At 39.7% G+C, this 21,929-nt stretch overlaps 1 protein-coding gene across 3 annotated transcripts in view; it reads left to right on the top strand.

The window, feature by feature from the left end:
• The window catches only part of ascc3 (activating signal cointegrator 1 complex subunit 3), a 96,002-nt gene that overhangs the window by 40,211 nt on the left and 33,862 nt on the right, over positions 1 to 21,929 (top strand). For all 3 annotated transcript variants that reach the window (XM_044034208.1, XM_044034211.1, XM_044034210.1), the window contains exons 11-14: positions 7,655 to 7,819; positions 12,731 to 12,907; positions 13,884 to 13,955; positions 16,183 to 16,317. In XM_044034208.1, coding sequence (XP_043890143.1) covers positions 7,655 to 7,819; positions 12,731 to 12,907; positions 13,884 to 13,955; positions 16,183 to 16,317 — 549 coding nt within the window. The remainder of the gene's footprint in view (positions 1 to 7,654; positions 7,820 to 12,730; positions 12,908 to 13,883; positions 13,956 to 16,182; positions 16,318 to 21,929) is intronic.

A 21,929-nucleotide genomic window follows, 5' to 3' on the forward strand; every position in this document is an offset into this window, starting at 1 on the left:
GTATCATGCCTATTCAAGCTGGTCACCAATTTAAGAAACATACAAATACATGGGAAATTAAAAATAAAAATTTCATCTTTGAAGTCACAAGGACCGCAAGTTGGCTAGTTCAGAGACATCACCTCCACTCATAGTATATATACTTTAAATTGGACTTAAATTACGGAATTGACATCATGTGCTTGAGAGCAATAAGAGATTGAGATAATCAACCCCTCGGGCAAATAAATGTTTACCATTGTTTTAAAGCATGTAAGGAATGGGCTATTTTTTCCATTGACATCCATTCAAACAGGATTCTTTCTGTTCTTTCTTTACATTTTTATAAACAGTCTATGCTCCAGAGGGAAGGCTGTTCTCACTGTCATTCTGGAGCCTTTTCGTGGCTCCCAAGCTTTGATAAAGATCCAGTATGCAACTTTGGGTGAGAGATGAAAATGCCAATGCGATGACCTGGATGAATGAGAATCTATACAGACGGTATACACATTGTATAAATGATCTTAAACTCTGAGCATTCAGCAAACTTAGACCTTATGTTTCATGAATATAATGGCTGTGAGCACAGCGATACACAGGGTCATTCATTTCCAAAAGGTCCTCAAATGCAACTGCTGCACTGTCTACAAAACAGAGACCTCGGCAGCAACACAGAGGACAAGTGTTACTTCACTCTCTGCACCATTAGTACTCAACAATATATTAAGTTCAGTTACAAATCCAATTTTGCTTGAAAGTGAAAGAGATTCTCGGAGAACTAAAAGCTTTTGTCCTGCTTTTCTCTGCCTTTGTAGTTTTAAATCTGAAATGAAATCACACATCTGCCTTCAGGCTTGGCGTTGCCTTACATGGGAGAGCTTCTGGTGTCCTGCCATGTTTCAGGTTCAGACTTCTGTAACCTTCTGTAGGAAAATTAATGTATTTTAAAGGATTGGTCATGTGATTTTCAATATAGTCAATGTCAGATACAGCACTACAATCAGTGAATACATTTTAGTGTGAATGTGAATGGTTTTTTTGACTCAGATTAGCCCTGTGATGGACTGGCAACATGTCCATGTCCATAGTGTACCTATGGAAAGGTTGCCATACCTTTCATCCTATTTCAGCTGGTATTGGCTCCGGCCACCCAGGATAAGCAGTAGAAGCTACATAAACCAAATGATCATCCAAATAGTTTACAAAGGATGACTGTCCCAATAGTGAGCATAGTAAGTCCTCCTAAGTGAAGCCAGGAGAGTTGTACTCGGACAAGAAACACGTCCATCAGCAGCATTAACAGCAGAACAGATAGAGGACAGACCAACCTTCATCCAAACTGCACACTTCATCAGCACTTGGTTGATTAGAGGGGTACAGGACCGCCATTCCTGCCACCTCTATGCACATTACTTCACTACTTTTCTCTTTAGAGGTGAGGCAGGGCAGAGGTCCAGAAGCAGGATTAAGACTTTTAATTATCTCCTATTTTGCAACACTCACTCCTCTCACTCAATGATGCTTTCAATTTCCTTGTCTGTACTTAATTATTTTCCATTCTCAGTTGTTAAGGCATGGACTGTCCTTGTCAAGTTGCCCCTCTCTACCTATCACAGAATCAAATATCAAAACATATGATACACAGTTATCATTTTGGCAAGGTTCAGTTTCAAATGCATTTTTCGTTTCTGTATTACCGGTAGTAAAGCCAGGTATTCATATAGTATGTAAAGTATGTGTAGTTATAACACTTTAAACATTGGTGAACAAAGGTTGGGGTTTATTGATTCATGCCCTTGATTCCAATTCTAAACTTTCACGTAATCATTTACACAAGAGGAAATCCAGATTCACATCAGAGTCACTGGGATCACGTCATTTCAGTCAACGCGTTTTCATGCGAACATGAACTTAAGGCCCTGATCTAAATGCAGTCCTGGTTTTATGAACTACACTAATGCCACATAATTGGCTGATTAGATAATTGTGTGAGTGAGCAGACATGCAGACATGCTTTTAATAAATTGTTCACTAAATATATTTTTGAGCTGTGTTTTGTGGGCCCTGAAATCAGTGGTACATCCAGGGCAGGAATTTCATGTTTTGTTTTTTTTTATCTGGCATTTTTGACTTAAAACGATTAACAGATTAAGTTTGACAGGGCAAAAAAGAGGGAGAGAGAGAGGTGTAGACTTGCAGCAAACGGCTGCAAACCGGAACCAAACCTGGCATCGCTACAGAAGCCTGTAGCCTTAGGGGTGTAATGTGTACCAGGGGAGATATCCGGCACCCTGCAAAAATGATTTTTATGCCATTTCTTGACAGTGGCAACAATGTGGAGTCAAAGCATCCTTGCATGTTCGAGAATCCCTAAATCATAGTGATGCAGCCAAATAACCAGAAGACTGAGGAAACTACCAATAACATTGCTATGTTATGAATGAGATATCAGCCTTTAAAAAAACATAAATAAACTACCACGTTGCCCTTAAAGCTCATATTGCCAGTACAATTTAATAGCCAATTCAGATTTTACTTGGCTTTTTTTTTTTAAATAGCCTTTTGTGAGACTGCAATCTTGCCATTGGCATTGACAAATTTATCTAATTATATTATGTTGTTGATTTCAATTAAGCAATCCATCTGTGCTGTGTAATCAGGTTTTATGTTTTGTGGGGTTCAACCAATGAAACATGAATTCAGTCTTAGCTGTCTTTAAGAGACCACCTCTAGGCAGTCTTTTTGTCCGACGTTGGAAAGGCAGTGGATTTGTTACAGTGTGGGCAACGACACGCTGCAGGTTAAGCTATTACAGGAGAATAGTGCTCCACTGGTTAAGAGGGAAGTAGAGGTTGGTTGCTCGAGCAGGAAAAAACTGAACAATGAAACTGAGAAACATGCATATCTGTTCAAACTGAAAGAGTTGGAATTCAGAGATGGCACATCTTAAAGTTAATACGACTTATGCGGCTTATGAATACAGAAAAGGGAAGCTGAGTTTGTGTGTGTGTGTGTGTGTGTGTGTGTGATGTGGGGGAACTGGTCATGTGAAATGAGGCCAAGTCCAGCTAATGTGAAGTTATATTAAAGTTACTCTTCTCTCAGCTCATTAAAGATTATTTCAAAAAGAGAACGATTAGTCAGATTTAGTCAGACTGCAGCTCTGCGGCAACACTCAAACTCTCTTTGACTTAACCTTGTTCACCTTTCCTCCAACATCCCTCCATTTTAATGTGAGTGGTTGAGTGGAAAGGCAGTTTGTGGCTAACAGACCAAAGTAATGCCACCCACTGTAACCTTGGTTGTCTGCTGTCTGTCTTATTGTATTGACTCCAGGGCACTTGGTTGCGGTAATACACTTCTAACCTGGTTAATCAATCACCAATAAGTGCAAAAAAGTATTCCAAGGTTGAAGTAGAGCAATGGTTGTGGCCATGTTCCAGGGCCACAACACGTTAGCACACTGCCATGTTCTCAGTTCCAGGAGAAATGTAGCAAAATGCTGTTGCGAGTTTTTGCGACCAGTTCTTGACCCTGCGTGACTCTTACAGTGTTGTCAGTTACCAATTCAAATGTATCCACTTCACATCTAAAAATGGCACCATATTTTCTTCTCCCACTTCGGCAAAATGTATCAAGTCATGTTTGTCTTTTCACAAGGATCTCACAAGGAGATTAATCCCTGGAATGAATATCACATGTTAAATACAGTGTTTGGTTTGAAATATAGTACGGTAACGCAATGCTGTTCAGAACAAATATTGTCACAATCAAAGGTAATGGGTGATCATTTTGAATAGGCTACCCTGCTGTACCTTTCACCCATCCACCAAGACCTTATTTTATAGTGTGTTTTGATGCTACTGATGATTGTTTTTTTCAGATGAAGCACCTTCGCAACACACCCACACCCACACAAGTATCCAGCATTGTCAACGCTTTCATTACTGTTTGCCTTAACAAGCCATTGGATGTTCACATATCACAATCCCACAAATGCCTTTCTCTTACATCCCCACTATGTCTTTTTCCCACCCACCCCATCTTTACGCAACCTTGTCTCTCCGTGACTGCGATAGTTACCATAGAAACAGAAAAGGTTTGGACGGATGCTGCCATGTAGATGCCAGTGTGTGGGTGTGAGGCATCCTGGGACTTCCAGGCCCTCTTCCTTCTCTGTCCAAAGAGGAGATATCAGTTTGTGACATCCATGAATGAGCGGGCTCACAGTCAAACAGTTTCAGGGCACATTTCGTCCACATTTTGTGATGAAGTCCAGTCACATGCAGAGAAAGAAATAATTGCCAAATTTTCCCCCTCACAGTATTTGGTGAAGACATTTGAAACAGGAAAACTCATCAGAGGCAACTCAACTATTATTACAAGTTATTATTGAAATGTGAGGCTTTATTATTATGCACTTACTGTAATGGTCCAGACTGTATTTTCTATTATTTTATTCACTTGTCAGACAGACATTCTGCAGAATGGGTAATTAGTAGGTAAAAGCTGAAACCTAGTGAGATCTGCCATGGCCTTTTCTTTGCATGGCTGCTTACAGAACGCATACCACTGAAGAAAAAGCTAATGACTCCCGCTGCACATTAAATTAACATAAAAAGGTTTCAACATGAAGGGAAGATTTGCATCTACAAAAACGTTCAGTGTTACTTATATGTTAGAAATGTTTTCAATTTTTGAAAACATTTGTGATGCAGACAGAATAGAGGTGCAGTTGAAGCTGCTGTCAACAATGTCATCCTTTGGCTATTTGGTATCGTATCGTATCGTATCGTATCGTATCGTATCGTATCGTATCATATCATAAAGGCTTGGATGGGGTATTCATTTACCAATAAACAGCCAAACCTCACCTCAGAGAGAATCACCTCAATGTGGATAAAATGTTGTGGGATAGCTGTTCACCCTCCTGTTTGTACACAGACCTGTTACTGTCAGGAGTTAAATAGTCGCATATAATGGGTGCATTATCTGATATAAAGTTAGAAGAGTGGTGGGAAGTGAACCGAGTCTGACTTTCTGGGAGCTGCTGCAACCCTGTCCCTTAGATGTTACATTCCCTCACAAATAATCTTTACATATTTTTTGAATCAAATTATGTATTTACATGTTTGCAGACTTGCATATCAACGTGGTCATATTTTAACTGCATGGTGCTTTTTGCTGTTAATGAGGTAATGAACGTGACAATAACCTTTTCCAGGTTTTAAATGTGGTTACCAATGGTTTAGTATAGGCAGGGTAAGGGCAAAGACAGACTGCACTATCCAAACAAATGCACAGAAATTGAATGTCTGGATAACAGTGTAAAAATCCACAAAGTCTTCTGATATTTGATCTTGAATTATTGGCAAATATCTCTCTTTTTTACACTCCACCAACCCCTTCTTTTCTTGGTGAAAATACTGCACTGCTGGTGATATATCGGAAACAGAGATTGATCTGGACTGGTGGAGTTGGTTATTTAATGAGAACCACAAATGAAACTTATCAAACAGATATTTAAGTTTCCCCACAGTCGACTCTTTTTCTTAAGCTGGTGACCTTGCCATACCGAGGCAAGGTTATTGGCTTAAAACAAAGGAACCTAACAGACAAACTTGCTTGCTTTTCAATGTAGCTTCCCCTTGCTATGTCAGTGAGGTTTTGTAGGATTCCTGCTTGGCCTGATAGGGTTTAGCTGTCTGCTGGTGCAGTATTCAAAAAAAACACATTTACTCACCGAGGCATCTCACATGAAGGCTATGACACTGACGCGAGCACCAACCCGCTGATGAGGTGGCAGATACATTTTTTGTACTGCAGCAGGTAGTGCAAAAAAGTTTTTTGTTTTTTTTTCTCGGCTCTCCTGTGCACACACAGACTACAGTAACTTTACAGTAACTGAAAAAAAAACTAGTGCATTTAGAGGATTGATTGCAGTCCTCCTTAGATTGATTGATGAAGTGGCTAAACAACACAATTGAGCCAAACAATGGCATGTTTTCTCTGCACCTCCTTCTGTGTATTTGTGAGACAATTAAGAAAGCACTTTGGCCGGGGCTTCGTTTGCCAGAGCCTCCATTTAGATTAACCAGTAGCTCCAATTAGGAACAGGAGCTTCCTTTTCTGTGAGCACTCCAGTCCCTAATGGCTGGATAGATTGATTTAAATGCAAAGTAGAGAGGATGTAACGAGCTGCTTTTAGAGAAAGCGTTTAATAAGAATTTGCAAAGCCCAAAACGGGTTTCCAAACAATTCACGCGCCATTGTATATTCATGGAAAGGTCTTGTCTTGAAAAAGAGAGAATACATGTATTTGTGTGTGTGTACATGTGTTGATACCGTTGAGTGTAATTAGTCAGGTGGGGCTGCCAAGATAAAAGCACATACAACAGAAGCAGACACTTAATGAAGTCACACAAATTACTGTTGATTTACATGACGGTTTCTGTAGATATAATGGGTCATATACTGACAATGACTCCTGTTGAACATTATAGACTGCAAAATGAATGTTACCAAGCACATGAGATGTGAGTAATTTTCCACCCTGGATGTCTGTTATCGTGGCATTATGATTCATGCCTCTGTTTGCATTGTAATGAGCACAGCTACGGGTAATTGAGTATTGATGAACTATGAATCTGACACAGTATTCCAAAGGGATCGGGTTCTACAGTGTGTCATTCAGTTAAGTGAGCAGGAAATTGTGGAGGAAATCTTTCTTCTTCTTCTTTTTTTTAATTTTCTCTTAAAGGTACAGTATGACGGATTTTCTTTTGGTATTACTGATCAATTATTCCACGGTACTTAGAAGTGATCTGAGGAAGGAAAGTAACAGCATTCAAATGGTACTCCACATACTCATATAATTTTCCTAGTCATCCTATCTACTGAAGCTTTAGATAATTCTTGGAAATCAGAATTTTCAAAGTCTTACCACATAAACCTCTGCGATTAGATAAAAAAAAGTGGTGGGGCTTTTTTTATTCTGTTTCTGAAGACCAGCTCCTTTTTTAATCACTGCCTTCTTATTGTGAAGAGAGACCAAGCTGTGATAAGGATGATGGTGACGTCTTTCTAACGCGTGGCAACAGAAAGCGTTTCAAGAACCATTCCGCAGGAGGAGTAACCCTCAAGACCAGATAATGAAACTATAATATGAAATTCTGTTTGGTGGAATACGCCATTAATCTGCTTTTTACACCGTAGCAAATAATTGAGGCGGATTTGGAACTTAAATCAGCATTTCAATGAAAGTAATTACACGTATTTAGTCTGAGAAAGAGACTCGACACATCACAACTCAATAATAGTTGAAACAGGTGGATTTTCCAATAACAGAAGTACAGCTGGGATATAGTGACAAATGAATTGCTCACATGTGGAGCCGCGATGAAATTAAAAAGTAAATAAATATGACTACACTCTCCCTGTTGTTTTGTTACATGGAGCTTAATTGCCACGGTTTGATCACTCATTTCTCTGTTTTCCTGGTGTTTTTTTATCTAAAAGTTTATGTAGTCTCTGTTAAACTGTTTGCATTTGTTATGTTAATGGTGCAGTATATTTTTTCTTCCTTTATTTACTCAATGCCCGTACACAGTTAATTGAATTAATCAACAAAACGCTATCAGGATGCTGTGCTAACGGTCTTCCTGATTTTCCCTAGATGTTGGTGACTACTCCTGAGAAGTGGGATGTTGTGACCAGGAAGAGTGTCGGAGATGTTGCCCTCTCTCAGCTCGTGCGTCTCCTGATCTTGGATGAGGTCCACCTCCTCCATGAAGATCGAGGGCCAGTACTGGAGAGCCTGGTGGCCAGGACCATCAGGCAGGTTAGTCCCACACCTTCATTCAGTCATAGCTCAGATATTAATACAGATTTCCTTTTACAATTTAACTTAACCTCATGCTGGATTGGCACTATGTAGTAGTTAATACAAGATTAAACTGAATCCTATTCAGGCACTGATGCATCATTAATCTACCGGATAAATGAATCCCTCAATTCCCATTTCTATTATGATTTTAAAATGAATGCCCCATTGCTCAGTTAGGGTGTTTACACTGCCTATGCCACTGCTTTTAAAGGATATCAGTGAGTGCCCCAGTGACAATAATTATTTGTAACATGGACAGAGTTGGCAAAACATTGAAATTTCTGATACATATTTCACATGTTTACATAAACTACAGAATCAATTTTAATACAGGACCAAAAGGAGACCTGCAAGTAAAGTAAAATTACCCTGCACCTTGTATTTATAGTACAAGTGAAAGTGTTTATCAGGATCAGTCATAATATGAAACCTTAAATGGAGAATGGTGTAATGATTACAAAAAAAGTTAAACTCATCTTGACAATGTGCAGTGGGGCTTCAGGGAATATTCTGACCATTTTACTCACTTAAATGTGTTGTAATTTAATTTTTATGGATTAGAATGACTCTTTTTGCCCACCAGTAACCCACAATAACAAGAACAAAAACTTTCACTCATAAAATGACTGCTAATTGAGTACTTTGTAGAAGCCTATTTGAAAGCTTTTCCAGGTTAGTGGATAAGCATCTACAGGTTTTGTACACATGGAACTTGAAACAAAGGAACCACCAATCCTGTGCTGGTGGTACTGTGGATAATTGATTGAAAAGGATGTAACGCAAACCTACAGCAACTCAAGTTCCTCCATAATGAGAAATGTTAGAACCAGTTGTATGCTAAAGGACTGGGACCAGAGAGAGTATGCAGAGTCAAAGAGAGCGGCAGAGATACAGGGATGAGCTGGCACCTGTGCAGCGTTGGCGACCTCTTGACAGGGTTAACCGCAAGGTAATTGAAAACTGGTCTATATGTGACCGCTGTTTACTCGGTTCACAGCTCATTTATCTACAGGTTTTTAGCTGATATTACTCGAGAAAGGCTGACTGGGTGTTTTGTGCACCTTAACACCAATAGAGTTTGTCCTGCAGTGCACAAATTCAAAGCAATTTGACTGTCTGTCGCGTGTTTGCCAGCTGAATGCGCACATGCACGGAGCACAGCTGTAGAACTCAACTTCGGTAAACACTGAGGCCTGAGGCACAGCAGCGAGTGAAGTCGGGGATTGTAACAGTACACAAATCTATGGTGGGAGGGTGGATCATTTCTGAATAACTGCAGCTTGTGCAGCTTCTTTATGGAGCGGCAACAATGTACTGATTGATATGTGGCAATAGTGTAGCATCTTTTCCAGGGACAGATTTGGCAAGTCTTCGTACAGATTTAATTTCGTCTTTCTCCAGTGTTGCTGTAATTCACCAGGAGACCACAACACTCTTAGACAATAGATCTCAATGGCATTTCTGTTTTGATTTTAAAGGGGGGAAGAGACGTCCAACATAAGGATCGTGCCGAACTGTAAATCAGTTAAAAGCACTTTGGGACAGCACCACTGATCGCCAGTGGCGCGCGACGAGCTGAATAAACTGCCGCTGTATGTGGCTGTATCAGACTGAGTCTGTGCTCTGGTCATGGAGGTACTGAACAAATATTTTTAATTAGGACGTGTCAGAATGGTCAGTTATGAGCTCTATGTGAGCTTTTCTTAAAAATGTGTGTGTTTGTACGTTGGTGAAATACGTTCGCTGACTAAATACGGCGACCGCTGGCCGCAGTCTGATGCGAAGTGGTGCGAACACACGTTTGCTGACTTTATCCGGCACATTAGCTTCCAATATTAAATCCTCTGAGGCTGGAAGTTTGTGTAAAACACTGTGCTCCACTGTGCAGCCACCAACAGCACACTTGTCCCTCCGCGCTGACATAATACCTCTCTTCCTCCCTCACCTGCACTCTCGCAGGGACAAGGTGGAGCTAAGGTGGAGCTCTCCAAGTAAACTTAATGGTGGGGCGGTAACATTCGCGGTGACATGCGTATGCTGCCGTCATAAGCGCAGGGAATTCAACATCGAGTGTTTTATTGCCTATACTTACACTAAGGGGGACCACGAAAACATGACTGAGTATTCTTTTTCCACACTTTGGTGACTGGTAGGGCCTCCAGAGTCCCAAATATAAGTATTGAAATGGTTAAAAAGTTGATTTTGCATAATGTGTCCCCTTTAACTAATAATACACATGTAGTCACCTGTCACCATTCAGGGAAACCTGGAAGAACTGCGCTAAAAGACAAACCACTGTTTCTCTGTCTAAGCTGTCAAGTCTTTTCAGGTTCAGGTTGTTTGAAGTTGTCAGCATTACTGACACATAGTCAGCATCTTCCATACTGCACAGTGGCCTGCACTGGGAGACATGCAGACACGGTCACAGTGAAAACATAAGGACTAAAGATGGATACTGGGCTACAATATAGAGTTTGTTTTTTTTAATACACCAGCACTCACTCAGCTGCTGCCCAACCTGAACCCACTGATGGTCTTACTTAAACTATTTTGAGTTATTTTGTTGAAAAACACCCATTTTGAAGGTGTATAGATCCATATCAAAACAAACACTTATTATTTTCTCTCTCATTGTTAACAAATCCTGGTAAGTTTTGTGGCTCAGATTTTGCATCAAAGTGCTTGAAATTACACTGGATGGTTTGTTAACTGTGACCAAAAGCCCCCCCCGTTGTGTCCAGTGCCAGCAATCAAATATGACTGCAGAAAGTCACGGCGTGTCAGGAATGGGTCACTTCTTTTAAGAGTGGAAAGAGAACGAAAGTTTAATCTCCACAAGTTTGGGATACGAGGGAAGCGTAGAACAATCAGTTAGTGTCTTTTCCACATCCTGCACATTTGATTTACCACCTGTGAACCCATATTGTCCACTTACATCAGACACGCGCACCACAAACCATGGCTCTGCAGGTCTGCTGCAGTTGTTTTCACTTCATGCCATTAAAATGTTTGTCCAAGTTGCGGGTGTGTGCTGTGGTAGCTCCAGAGAAAAGGAAGTGAACATTCATCACCTTAGCACGGCAATGGCTGCAGGTAAATTTCCACTTTCCTCTCATAGACAGTGGGTGATCACAGAAAACACACTGCAGAGGAATGAGGGGGGAGAATGTACAGTATTTTGAAGGATTTAGCTCACTGGATAAAAACAACCTTCAGGATTTATGGACGATGCTTGATAATAATACAGTATATTAAAAGTAATGTTTCTTTTATACTACTTCTTTTTGACACAATCAGACTATGTTTTATTGTCTGTCATCCGAGAACCTGATATACTGTAGAAATGTGTGCAGCTGCTGAAATCAAAAAAAAGTTGCCGTTTGAAAAGTTGTGGAGAGCAGCTGAAGGAGAATGAACTCTGGCATGAGTAGAATGGATATAGGAGACAGTGACAGAAACGAATGGGCAAAGGTGGAGATGACGAAAGAAGAAGGAGAAAAGAAATGAGAATAAAAGGAAGGGTTGAGGAAAACAAGTGTAAGATGGAATGAATAAAAGAGGATAAAAATAATTGGGTTGGATTGTAGAAGTTGATGCAATATAAAGGGAAAGGAGTAGGAAACAAAGAAGGAGGAATGAATAAGGCAATTAAGATAAACAAATTATTGTAGCTGAGCGCAGTTGAATTAAAGGCATCAGTGCCTTGGTTGGCAACATTGGGGTTGAAACTCCTTTAAGGGTCATATGGAAAATGGCAAAGGATTTGTGTGATTATAGATTATAGATCATAGTATAGATAATAATTACCTAAAGAAAGCTTCTCAAAATATATAAATGTATGATTAATTAGTCAATCAGTTGTATGGCGCTTAGTGAAAATCCGCTGAGGTCTGAACAAATAACAACACTGCCTAATTGTGATATTATTTTATAACAGTTTTATTTTATTTTATTTTTACTCAATTTAAGAGCAATGACAGTCTGTTGAAACTGTAACATGCCATGGTAATGAGTTCAAAAATAGCCCACAGATTGTTTGAGTCTCTGTAGGTAAGCATAGTGCACATCTTCTGCTGCTGCTGCTGCTGCTGCTGCTGCTGCTGCAAGGTGCTTCAACAGTGCTACTGTGAATGTGTAGCGCAGGCCCGGTCCGGGATTGGTTCGGTCTTATCTAGATGGTATGGTTTGACAGGTACTGCATCACATTAAAGGCCTTACCAATCTTCCCTGTCACAGACCCTCCCACCCCCCACACCTTCATAATCTTCAAGTTTCAAAGACAGGCTAAAGGCACAGAAGTGCGTGAGAAGGATTATTTAGTTAATCTCCAAAGTCAAAAGACCCAAAAATCTCCTGCTTCCCATTTACAGTGTTCATATGTTTTCTAAATTTGTATCTCCTCTGTACACAGAAATCCAGAGAAGTCATTTTCCACTGTACTATCTGCACCTTTGCTGCTACAACACACTATCTGTGCACACGTTTTCATCATCTAGTTGCCACTGTGTGAGATCACTGATACTACATATGATGAGGCGCATGAGGTGAAGGGAAGGGGGTTTAGTTCTATATAGTCTCAGATATATATGTGTTGAATTTCCCCCACAGAGATTGTACATTACAGTTCTCTGATTGTCGTTACTGTCTCTTAGGCCTGCAACGATTCATTTGTTTTCATAGATTAGTACATTGTTAAGCTGTTTTGATGATAATAATAATAATGAATCAGTATTTTTCTTTTTATAATTAAAACAATCTCTCTGGTGTTTAAACCATGTTAGCCTAAGGCTGTGCTAAGTGCTCGGATGGATGCACAGGATAGAGTTTGGTGTAAGTGTGACACTGTGCTGTTGCCCACATGGTTAGGTGGAGTCCACGCAGAGTATGATCCGGATCTTGGGACTGTCAGCCACGCTGCCCAACTACCTGGATGTGGCCTCCTTCCTTCATGTGAACCCCTACATTGGCCTCTTCTTCTTTGACAGTCGCTTCAGACCTGTGCCGCTTGGACAGACTTTCGTTGGCATTAAATCAAACAACAAGGTAAACAAACAATACTGGTGTAGGTAATTATTTAGCAGCAGACAGGAGGTTTGACAAAGGTTAGGCAAAAGGTGACATCACTTTCTACAGCCTTAAGAATTGATAGTCGTACAACAAAGCTAGAAGCACTGATGAATAGATTAATAATCTCCCCAAGTACAGTAAGTTTTCTCATCCCTATAGATGACATTATTGACATCTATAGGGATATTTGTTTGTCATTATGTTCAGGGATTTAAAGGAATACTTCACCGATTTGCATTTAGCTTTGTATTACTAGAATAGGGGTCGTATTTTTGAAAAATTGTGCTTTCTAACCTCAGTTTCCCCTGAGTTGAGAAATATCTTCATTCTTTTCTTTGTTACATGCCCACCAGTGACACTTGGTCCTGTTAGTGTAACTGTTAGCAAAGCTAGTGGACGCTGTTTACATTTCGGGGAATGATGTTCCGTCCCCCTACGAGTGGGTCTAAAAAGTGTGGAGTTAGTGTGAAGTTTCAAGGCTTGGACCAAGTATCTCTGGTGGATAGTTATCGACTCAGGGGAAACTGAGGTTGGGAAGCATACCTTTTCTAAAAATACTACCCCTATTCTAGTAATACAAAGCTAAATGCAAATTGGTGAAGTTTTCCTTTAAGTTCTCTCTTGCTGGAGCAGGTTTTCCTCTCATAGAATTCCAGACAGAACATGTATTATTTTGAGAGTTTTACTACCAGCTCTGACAATCTTTGCTGGTGTGTAGCATTAGTCATAGGTCATAACTATGGCTTAGTTGTAAGAATATTCCAATAACAATGGTCGGTATTTGGATTATTTATTATTGATACTATAAATGAGGTGTAGTGAGGTGGTTGTACAACTGAAAGTCAAACCAGCATATGAACTTTACACAAGTTCGAACCGTACAATATGTAAGTTGCTGTTGTTATCGGTGAAATTGAATGTATTGCTTATTGTCATTTTGTATCCTGTACAGATTCAGCAGCTTCATGACACGGAGGAGGTTTGTTATAACAAAGTCCTGGAGCAGGTTAAAGCTGGTCATCAGGTAAGCACTCGTCTGCAGAACTACACCCATGGTCACGTATTATACTGTGCATGTCAGTAAATAAAATGTAGGATTCATTAAATTCAATACAACTTCATGAATATTAAAGGCTATTTTGTTTAGGGCCTGTATATAAAGATATGCACTAACCAGCAGCACTAAAGACACACTATACAAGGTTGGATTGCGTGAAAGAACAATGTTACAATCAATATAGAAATTAGATTATAAAAGCAAAAATACTTATTCAAAAACAATGTCCTAAATACTATAATAAATGATCACATTGAGGTCTGTCAGTGTTAAATATTTATTAGAATAGAAAAGAACATTCATGATTTCCCAGTTACTGTAGGCACAACAAATGTCCCTTATGTTCTAAGACAGTGCATCACTACTACTTTTACTGGAAGTCGCAGGAAAATGTTTGTTTGAGGACAACTTAAACAGTCATGGGGTGATGTTGGTGGTGAGAGTCGAGCTTTAATACAAGTCCCATTTCCCTTGAACATATTTCTTTCTGAACTTTTTCATGAATAAGAACTCCTGCAGCAAATATTTTTTTTTGCGAACCTTTTGGAATGAACACCTGCTATCTAAAGTCTCTGAAGGCCTTGGCTCCCACGCTGTTACCATCCACTTCCTTACCCCATCCACCCACCACCAGCCTCCCCCCAGCCTACCCCCCCACTCCCCTGCCTGAGAAGAAGGCCTACTGGGAATGCAAGAGTTGTGAATGCAGACTTCATCATTTAGCTCCCATCTGCTGCAGGGGTTGAGCTCCCTATTGATCACGGCTGTTATCCTGTCTGAATCATTTTATTGCAAGTGTACACACACACTAACACACATACCTACATGCACCTTTTTCCCTGCTCCCACTCTTCTCTCCTCTCTCGTCTATGCTCTCCCGAAGACGTACACTTAGTGTATAGTCTTTCTTCAGCCCTTGAGAACTTGTAAACCAACTTGATTCTTCTGCACCGCTGACAATTAATTTATTTTCTTCTTTTTTTTATCTTGTGAAATGACACAGTGGTCGTCGTCTGGCTCATAGGATAAGGCCAGTGAGGCCACAGCTCAGCTGGGAAGTCTTCTTCTTTGCTCAAAATATTAAATTGTCAAGAAGTGGCGGTGACATATATTAATTTCATCTGGGAATATCTGATGGATGAAATTTCCTTTCCCACTGCCCTCTTGGCGGGTAGCATGCTGCCAGAAAGAAGTTTAATAAGCTGAGAAGCCGGCGGTTACTGCCAACAATGATTCCACACAGCTCAGTAGTGCTGATAAAACACCTTCAATAAATAACATTTGCTGCAGTGGTCTCCTTGGATCCGCTGTGTTTGGAGTATACACACAGCTGGCTTCTGTATGTGTGTGCAGTCGTGCAGTATATTGTTTGGTCTAGTATTATTTTTTAATTCTTAAAGGCTACACAAATACATTTACACCAAATTGACAATGTTCACAATGTGGCTTCATTTGCCAGACTGTAGACCTGTCTTTCTCGATGGTGAGATCCAGATTCAGTGGGAGACAGATGTGTGCATGGGAAAAAAAAAGTTGTGAAGTGGAAGCTTTTTTTTGTTTTGTTTTTTTATCCTTTTGTTTTCTTTCCCGTGAGACATTGCATGTAATGTAGCCACTCAAGTCATCACAACAGTGTGAGTCATCTCAGGAAGTGTGCAGTATAACATTTGTAAACAGGGCAAAATGAAAATATGACACTAACTACTTATAAACATATGGTTTTACTACACTGAGAATAGAGAGAGCTAAAAGTGTGATGTGTGCCATGAGTGTTAACTTTACTTATGGGCACTTTGTTGGCACCCCCCCCCCTATTTCATGTGGTTTAAAGTATTTTATAGAAATTTATTTGAACATGAAGGTCAATTATTTGAGTTACATCTTAATTACTCAGTCCCAAGGCTGGTAAATTTGAGAACCACTGCTGTAGACCATAGTTAAGTTAATTTTCCAGATTTTCCAGCTTCTTAAGTGTGCATATTTTCTGGTTTCTTTGCGCCATACAGTATAACAAAGAAATCATTAAAGCTGAATCATGTTGGTTTCTGGACAAAATAAGACATTTGAGAACATTATATCTGTCATTTTATGGGCTAAAAGATTACTCGATTAATCTAACCAATACATCGGTGCATCTCTAGTCTTACATTTGGGACATATTTTCAATAAACTTTTCTGTGTGTGTGTGTGTCAGGTGATGGTGTTTGTCCACGCCCGTAATGCCACAGTGAGGACGGCCATGGGGCTGATTGAGATGGCAAAGAACCACGGAGAAATTACATTCTTTCAGTCTGACCAGGGTCCCGACTACGGCCAGTGTGAGAAACAGGTAAAGCTTTCAAGTTTTTAATGTTTTTAAGGAAAATATTTTTCTAAAATTCATCAAGGAAATTAGATATTGAGAAATTCCTCAGTCCGTGAAATAATTACATACGCGTTTATTTATTTTGTTCTTATAGTGCAAGCACATATGATGATCAAAGAAGAATTTATGTAGAATGGATTTTAATTGCATCATAATCCCATGAGTCAAAATTACAGAATCACATTAAATCTTAATATTTTCAGAATTGAATTCAGGGCCTTTTTTATTTGATGTGTGATGCAGATGAAGTTCCAAACTAAGGTATACATTTCTTTTTCACAACAGAAATGAATGTAAAAACAAGCTTGTATAAGAAAAAAATGTCATGATCTTCTTAAGGGGTTGGTAGTTATGATTCTTTGTATGTTTTACTGTGGTTCTAGGTAGGTAGGTAACAATTAATCGTTGAACTACTTTGATAATCCATTCATCAATTTGTTTGTTTTTTTTAAAGTCAGGTGTTTTTCCTCCACCATTTTTAGACTCATCAATTCATTGAGTAAATCATTCATTGTTTAATCAATTATGAATATAGTAGTTAGTTACTGCCCTAGTTCTAGGAATTAAATCGACAAATAACAAAAAAAAAAAAAGAACACATCTTACAATAGAAATCACTGGATATCCTGATTAACAGCTCATCTTTACTGTAACTTTGTCCAGCGCAGTTTTCATGTGTGTGTCTGTGTGTATCTGCGTGTGTCGGTGTGTAATTGATGGTCTCTCTGTTGTGAGAGTACACAGAGAGGGGAGCTATATTCTCCCCCAGAGTACAGTCAGTCAGACTCCGACTCCCATGCTTAAGTCTCCTGCAACAGAAGGCAGAATGATAAATTTAGTAACCTTTTCCTTTATCCCCTGGGGCTGCGCCAAGATTGATGTGCCTCTAATCTTCCCTCTATTGAAATGGGATATGTATACAAATCAGATCACTTTTCATGCTTTCTAAAACTGGAAACGGAAACAAGAGATTATGTTGGGGGAGGGAGTGGGGGGGAATCGTATGATGTGGACTGGTTAGGAACAGTTATATAAAAGCAATTGTGCAACTTGGGCCTACAGTACGTCTACATTAATTGATCTGGTTGTGTGTGCACTAACAGTGCATTAATTTACTTCTAAATCTTCTGCCTGTATCCCAACATAATGAGTATTATCCGCTCCATTAGTCCGTCTTTGAGCATTTTTTCGCTGTGGCCTGCTCTGGCGGAGAAGGGGCATCAGGTTGATTCCACTTAATGCCCACACAGAGATAATGCACAGCTTATTTGCACTCTGGAAATTGCCCCCCACATTAATATTTATAGGTGTTTTTTAATCTCCAGTATGCATATGCGGTAAAATAAAGTGCCCCTAAGGTCATTCCTATAATTTTGCATTTATTTATCCAGCTTTAAAAGTCAGAAGTGATTCCATTATATTTAGTCTCTCCTAATGTTATTTAATTGGTTTTATCTCAGGGGTTAGAGACGCTGTCAATCAAGCTTAGAAATCTTAATGCACCCACTCAAATCAATTCTTGTTAAATACTGCTTTTGGTGAGTCAGTACTGTGGAAAAAAAATAATGAAAACATTATCATAATGGGCATTTTACAAAAAAATCCTTTACTCCTGCCTTCTGAGAGGGGGGATATTTGAAATCAGTACTTTGTACTTGGTTGGGCTCCCATTCTTGTGTTGTAAAACCTCTAACGTCAGGTAATGGAGGAAACGGTGCAACTCGGTGTGCACTGAGGCTGAGGGGCAGGGCCAGAAAATGTAAAGCAAACCCTTAAATGTGCAACAGCCCCCCCATCAGCAGAGAACAACAGTACATGTTTGCCAAAAGGCTATAGCCCTTAAGGCATTTTGTTTTAATCTTGAGCTATTTTCTTAAAAATGTTGGCCTTAAACTTGTCTAGTGGAATGGTGAAAGAGAAACAACACCACCAATATTCAGTTAGTATATTGATTGTTATCTGTATTGTTATTGTTATTATTATTATTATTATTATTATTATTATTATTATTATTACTATCATTGTTATAATTCATTGTTATTACTATAGCCATAATATTATTGTTATTATAATATCCTAGCATACAAAGTATGTATGTATGTATGTGGTATTGGCCCTACATTGTCTTTATACAATAACCTATTCCTCATTTTCATGACACTAGGTGACATGACTCCAGATATTTGTGTGTGGCCCGGAAAAAGGAAATGACAAAAAACAACAACATGTAAAACAGAATTATACGGTTTTTAGGATTCGGTTTTGCACCCCTAGTGGTACTGAGGTGCTATAGGACAGTTGGAGGGGGATCTGTTTGCAATAGGAACATGTAAAAACATTCACTCTTTGTAATTGTAAGAATGTTAAAAATAAATAACTAACTAACTCAGGATATTTAGTATACTGTATGTTGCATTGACCAGTGTGTGTGAAACCTGTACCCAAAGCTTTCCCTTGAATATTGCATTTAAAAGCCTATTTGACTCTCATTTGCACCATCTCTGACATCCAGCCTCCACCTTCCTTACCCCCTCACCCCCCACCCCCACCCCCCATGTCCAGTATTTATTTATTTTTTAATATTAGCTCTGAAATGATAAAAGTAGAGGAACTGGTCGCATCACAAAGGCAGCTTTACTGTGGAGGTTAAGAGACACCTTGTGGTCCCCTGAGGTCATTGCACAGATGATACCACAGATTCATCATGGCTTAGTGAGAGTAAAACTTTAACACTAATGTACAATCTCAGGGGTAGGTCTGCATCATAGATTTTGTCTATGATGAATGTTACTCAGGAGAAATGTGTGTATTCCTGGAAGGATTCAGAACACCGTCTCTACACCTTCCCTTTGCCTGTGAGGACACATTTTTTCCTTTTTAAAACTATGCATCTCTGTGGTCTTTAGATGTGCATCTTTCATGTCACTTCGGTTGACAAGCTACACTGCTGCAGACACACTGCAGCCTGTGAGCGTTAATCCCCCTGGGACTCTGCAGCATTACCAGAATGGGCTCATTAATGTCACTTTGCTTCATTTGATGCTATTTTTGCAATTCTTGTCCACTGCCGGTCCCTTTCATTGTGGCAGGTTTTTGACAATATGTCAGCAAGAAACCAGCGTCCCACTGATCACTGATCAACTACAGTGAGTGGCAACTCAAAGGCTAGTGGGATGACAGAATGGAGTGACAAATACACATCTTTAAGAAAAAAAAATGCTTTAAATAGAAACACAGCTTTGTAAATTAATTTGTGTAGAAAAAAAAGAGAGCTTCTCCACCCACTCTGACTATTCTGGTATTACAGCTCATCTGCAGTGGCTTTACCTCAGGGAGTGGCCGCGCATGTTATAATGGCAGCGCATTGCAAGTTTTCCTCTTTAATTGCTTCTTCATCAGTATTAAATCAGCTGACGGGGGGGAGAGCCGTTCCTCTCTGCCGCCCACTGCGCTCAAGAACAAAGGACTTGTACCTTATACTTCATATACTACTATAACATACTTTGACTGTAAATGACACACAAACAACACTTCATCCGTTATAGCTGTTAAACTGAAGTCACCCATCACCATCTGGCTTTGTCGTGTTCTATTTTCAATCTCATCTCTATAAGAGTAAAAAAAAAATGTCATCTTTAAATATTCTAAAAACAGAGAGCACTTTGATGCTCAGTCAACACACTTTGAACATTGTTTTGAGATGTTTTGACAATTTTTTTTTTTTTGCTTTTCAAAGAAGCTGACAAATGAAAAAGAGAATATCACACTTCAGGGACTTAAGTGAAATTGAACCATAATGTAAGTAGCTGTTATGAGAGCCAGTGAGAGTGTTTGACAGTTTTCTCACATTTCTCGTGGACGCTGTCACTGGTGGCAGTTTAATTTTCTCAGGCTAACACAGCAGTGTGTTTAGTCTTTAATCTCAACTCCTCGTGTGAAGATTTAGAAGACCCAGGTTAACAGACCTAAGGAGCCTGTTTGGCCTGTAAAAAGTGAAGAGCTCAGTTATGGATCCTGGTGTCGGATATTTAGGGGTTTTCAAAGTGATTGAAAAGTAATTTAAAGTTAATCTGAAAAAGAGACAAATGTGGAGAGTCCAAAAAGAAGAAAACCAGAACAGAAAGGTAGACGTTACTGTTAAGAGGCAGCAGAATGTGATAACTCAACTTGATTTATGTGTTCCAGCTGACCACTTAAGCAAAAATTAATAATTATACAACTGAAATGTTTTTTTTGTAAAATCAGTTTACATTCGCTTATTTTTGTTTTTACTTTAAATGGCTTGTTTTAATGGCTGGTGCATATGTCTCTTATACATTTCTTTTGACATCTCTGTTTACAACGACAGATACATTTAAAAGAACTGCCAAAAATGTCCCACATTTAGTTCTCATAAGCACGGGAGACAGTTAAATCAGTAAAGCGGTGACTTTAGTGAGTATCCCTCTCACATGGGGCTGAAATGGAAAGGGATGTTGAGAGAAAGAGGCAAATTGTGGTAGAAAAGTGGATTGCAGTGGGAGTGAGTGGAAACTCATCCTCCCACTCTCTGCTGTCTATCTGCCATTAGCAGTCAGCCTCTTTGAACATTATGACTATCAAGGGCCACTAAATGAGCAACAATTAGCCACTCTCTATCATCAACACAGCACAAATGACAAGCTGTGGTGCCCGTGAGAGTCAGTGTTGGCGGTGTTCTGAGACAGAGGTCATCTATTGGTCACTCTTCACCATCGTATCATTTGCCTAAACCTGGCGGGATTTCACTCGGGGATTTTTAAATCTCAGCTTTGGAGGTGTGATGTTCTGGGAAAAAATGCTTTTATTTTATTCCTGTATACAATTTTTTCAAAGGATCTGAGATAGTGTGCTCAACTTAAATGTAAACCCACTTAGATACACCTAGTTGTATTTACAGTTTCTTAAAAAGGGTTTGACTTGTGATTTATAAATTATTGCAGCTCTGGTGCTGATGTCTTTTCTGTAGTCACAACTTTGATAGACAGTAAGTGGAGCGGGCAGCAGGCTGTCTGTGGACAGAGCGAGCTCTGCAGCTGCAGCAGCAGCAGCAGTAGCGAGCGGTGGGGTCTAATGGGACCTGATCAGGAGCTTAGGTCACTGCCATCTCAGATACAGCCAAGGCACAGCAGACATCAGCGCTAACTCACCTTAGATTAGAGGCTGGAAGCATGGCTGTAACACAGTCTGACACCTCAAAGTAAAGCCTCTGCCATAGCATTTCAATTACCTCCCTTTCCCTGCTCGCATGGATCTCAGCAGCACAGTGCACAGCCCGGCCCCAAGGACTCTCACCAGGCCACAGCCTTCACTAATTTTCAAACATATATGGCTTCAGACAGCAGAGCAGGTTTTGCTTTCTCCTCTGTTGCATCATGCGTCCGGGGCTGTCATCTGAATACATCGCTGTTCTAAGTAAGGAGCTAGAAGTGGAAGGCTAACAGAATAACAAATACTCGTCTAAATCACCAGTGCAGTCAAGAAAGATTACGCTAGATCTGTGTAGTAGATGCCAAAGAATATCTTGGTAAATTTTATATTAAAGGCCTCCAATAATG

This window comes from Solea senegalensis, linkage group LG9 (assembly GCF_019176455.1).
Source record: "Solea senegalensis isolate Sse05_10M linkage group LG9, IFAPA_SoseM_1, whole genome shotgun sequence".
Lineage (NCBI taxonomy): Eukaryota > Metazoa > Chordata > Actinopteri > Pleuronectiformes > Soleidae > Solea > Solea senegalensis.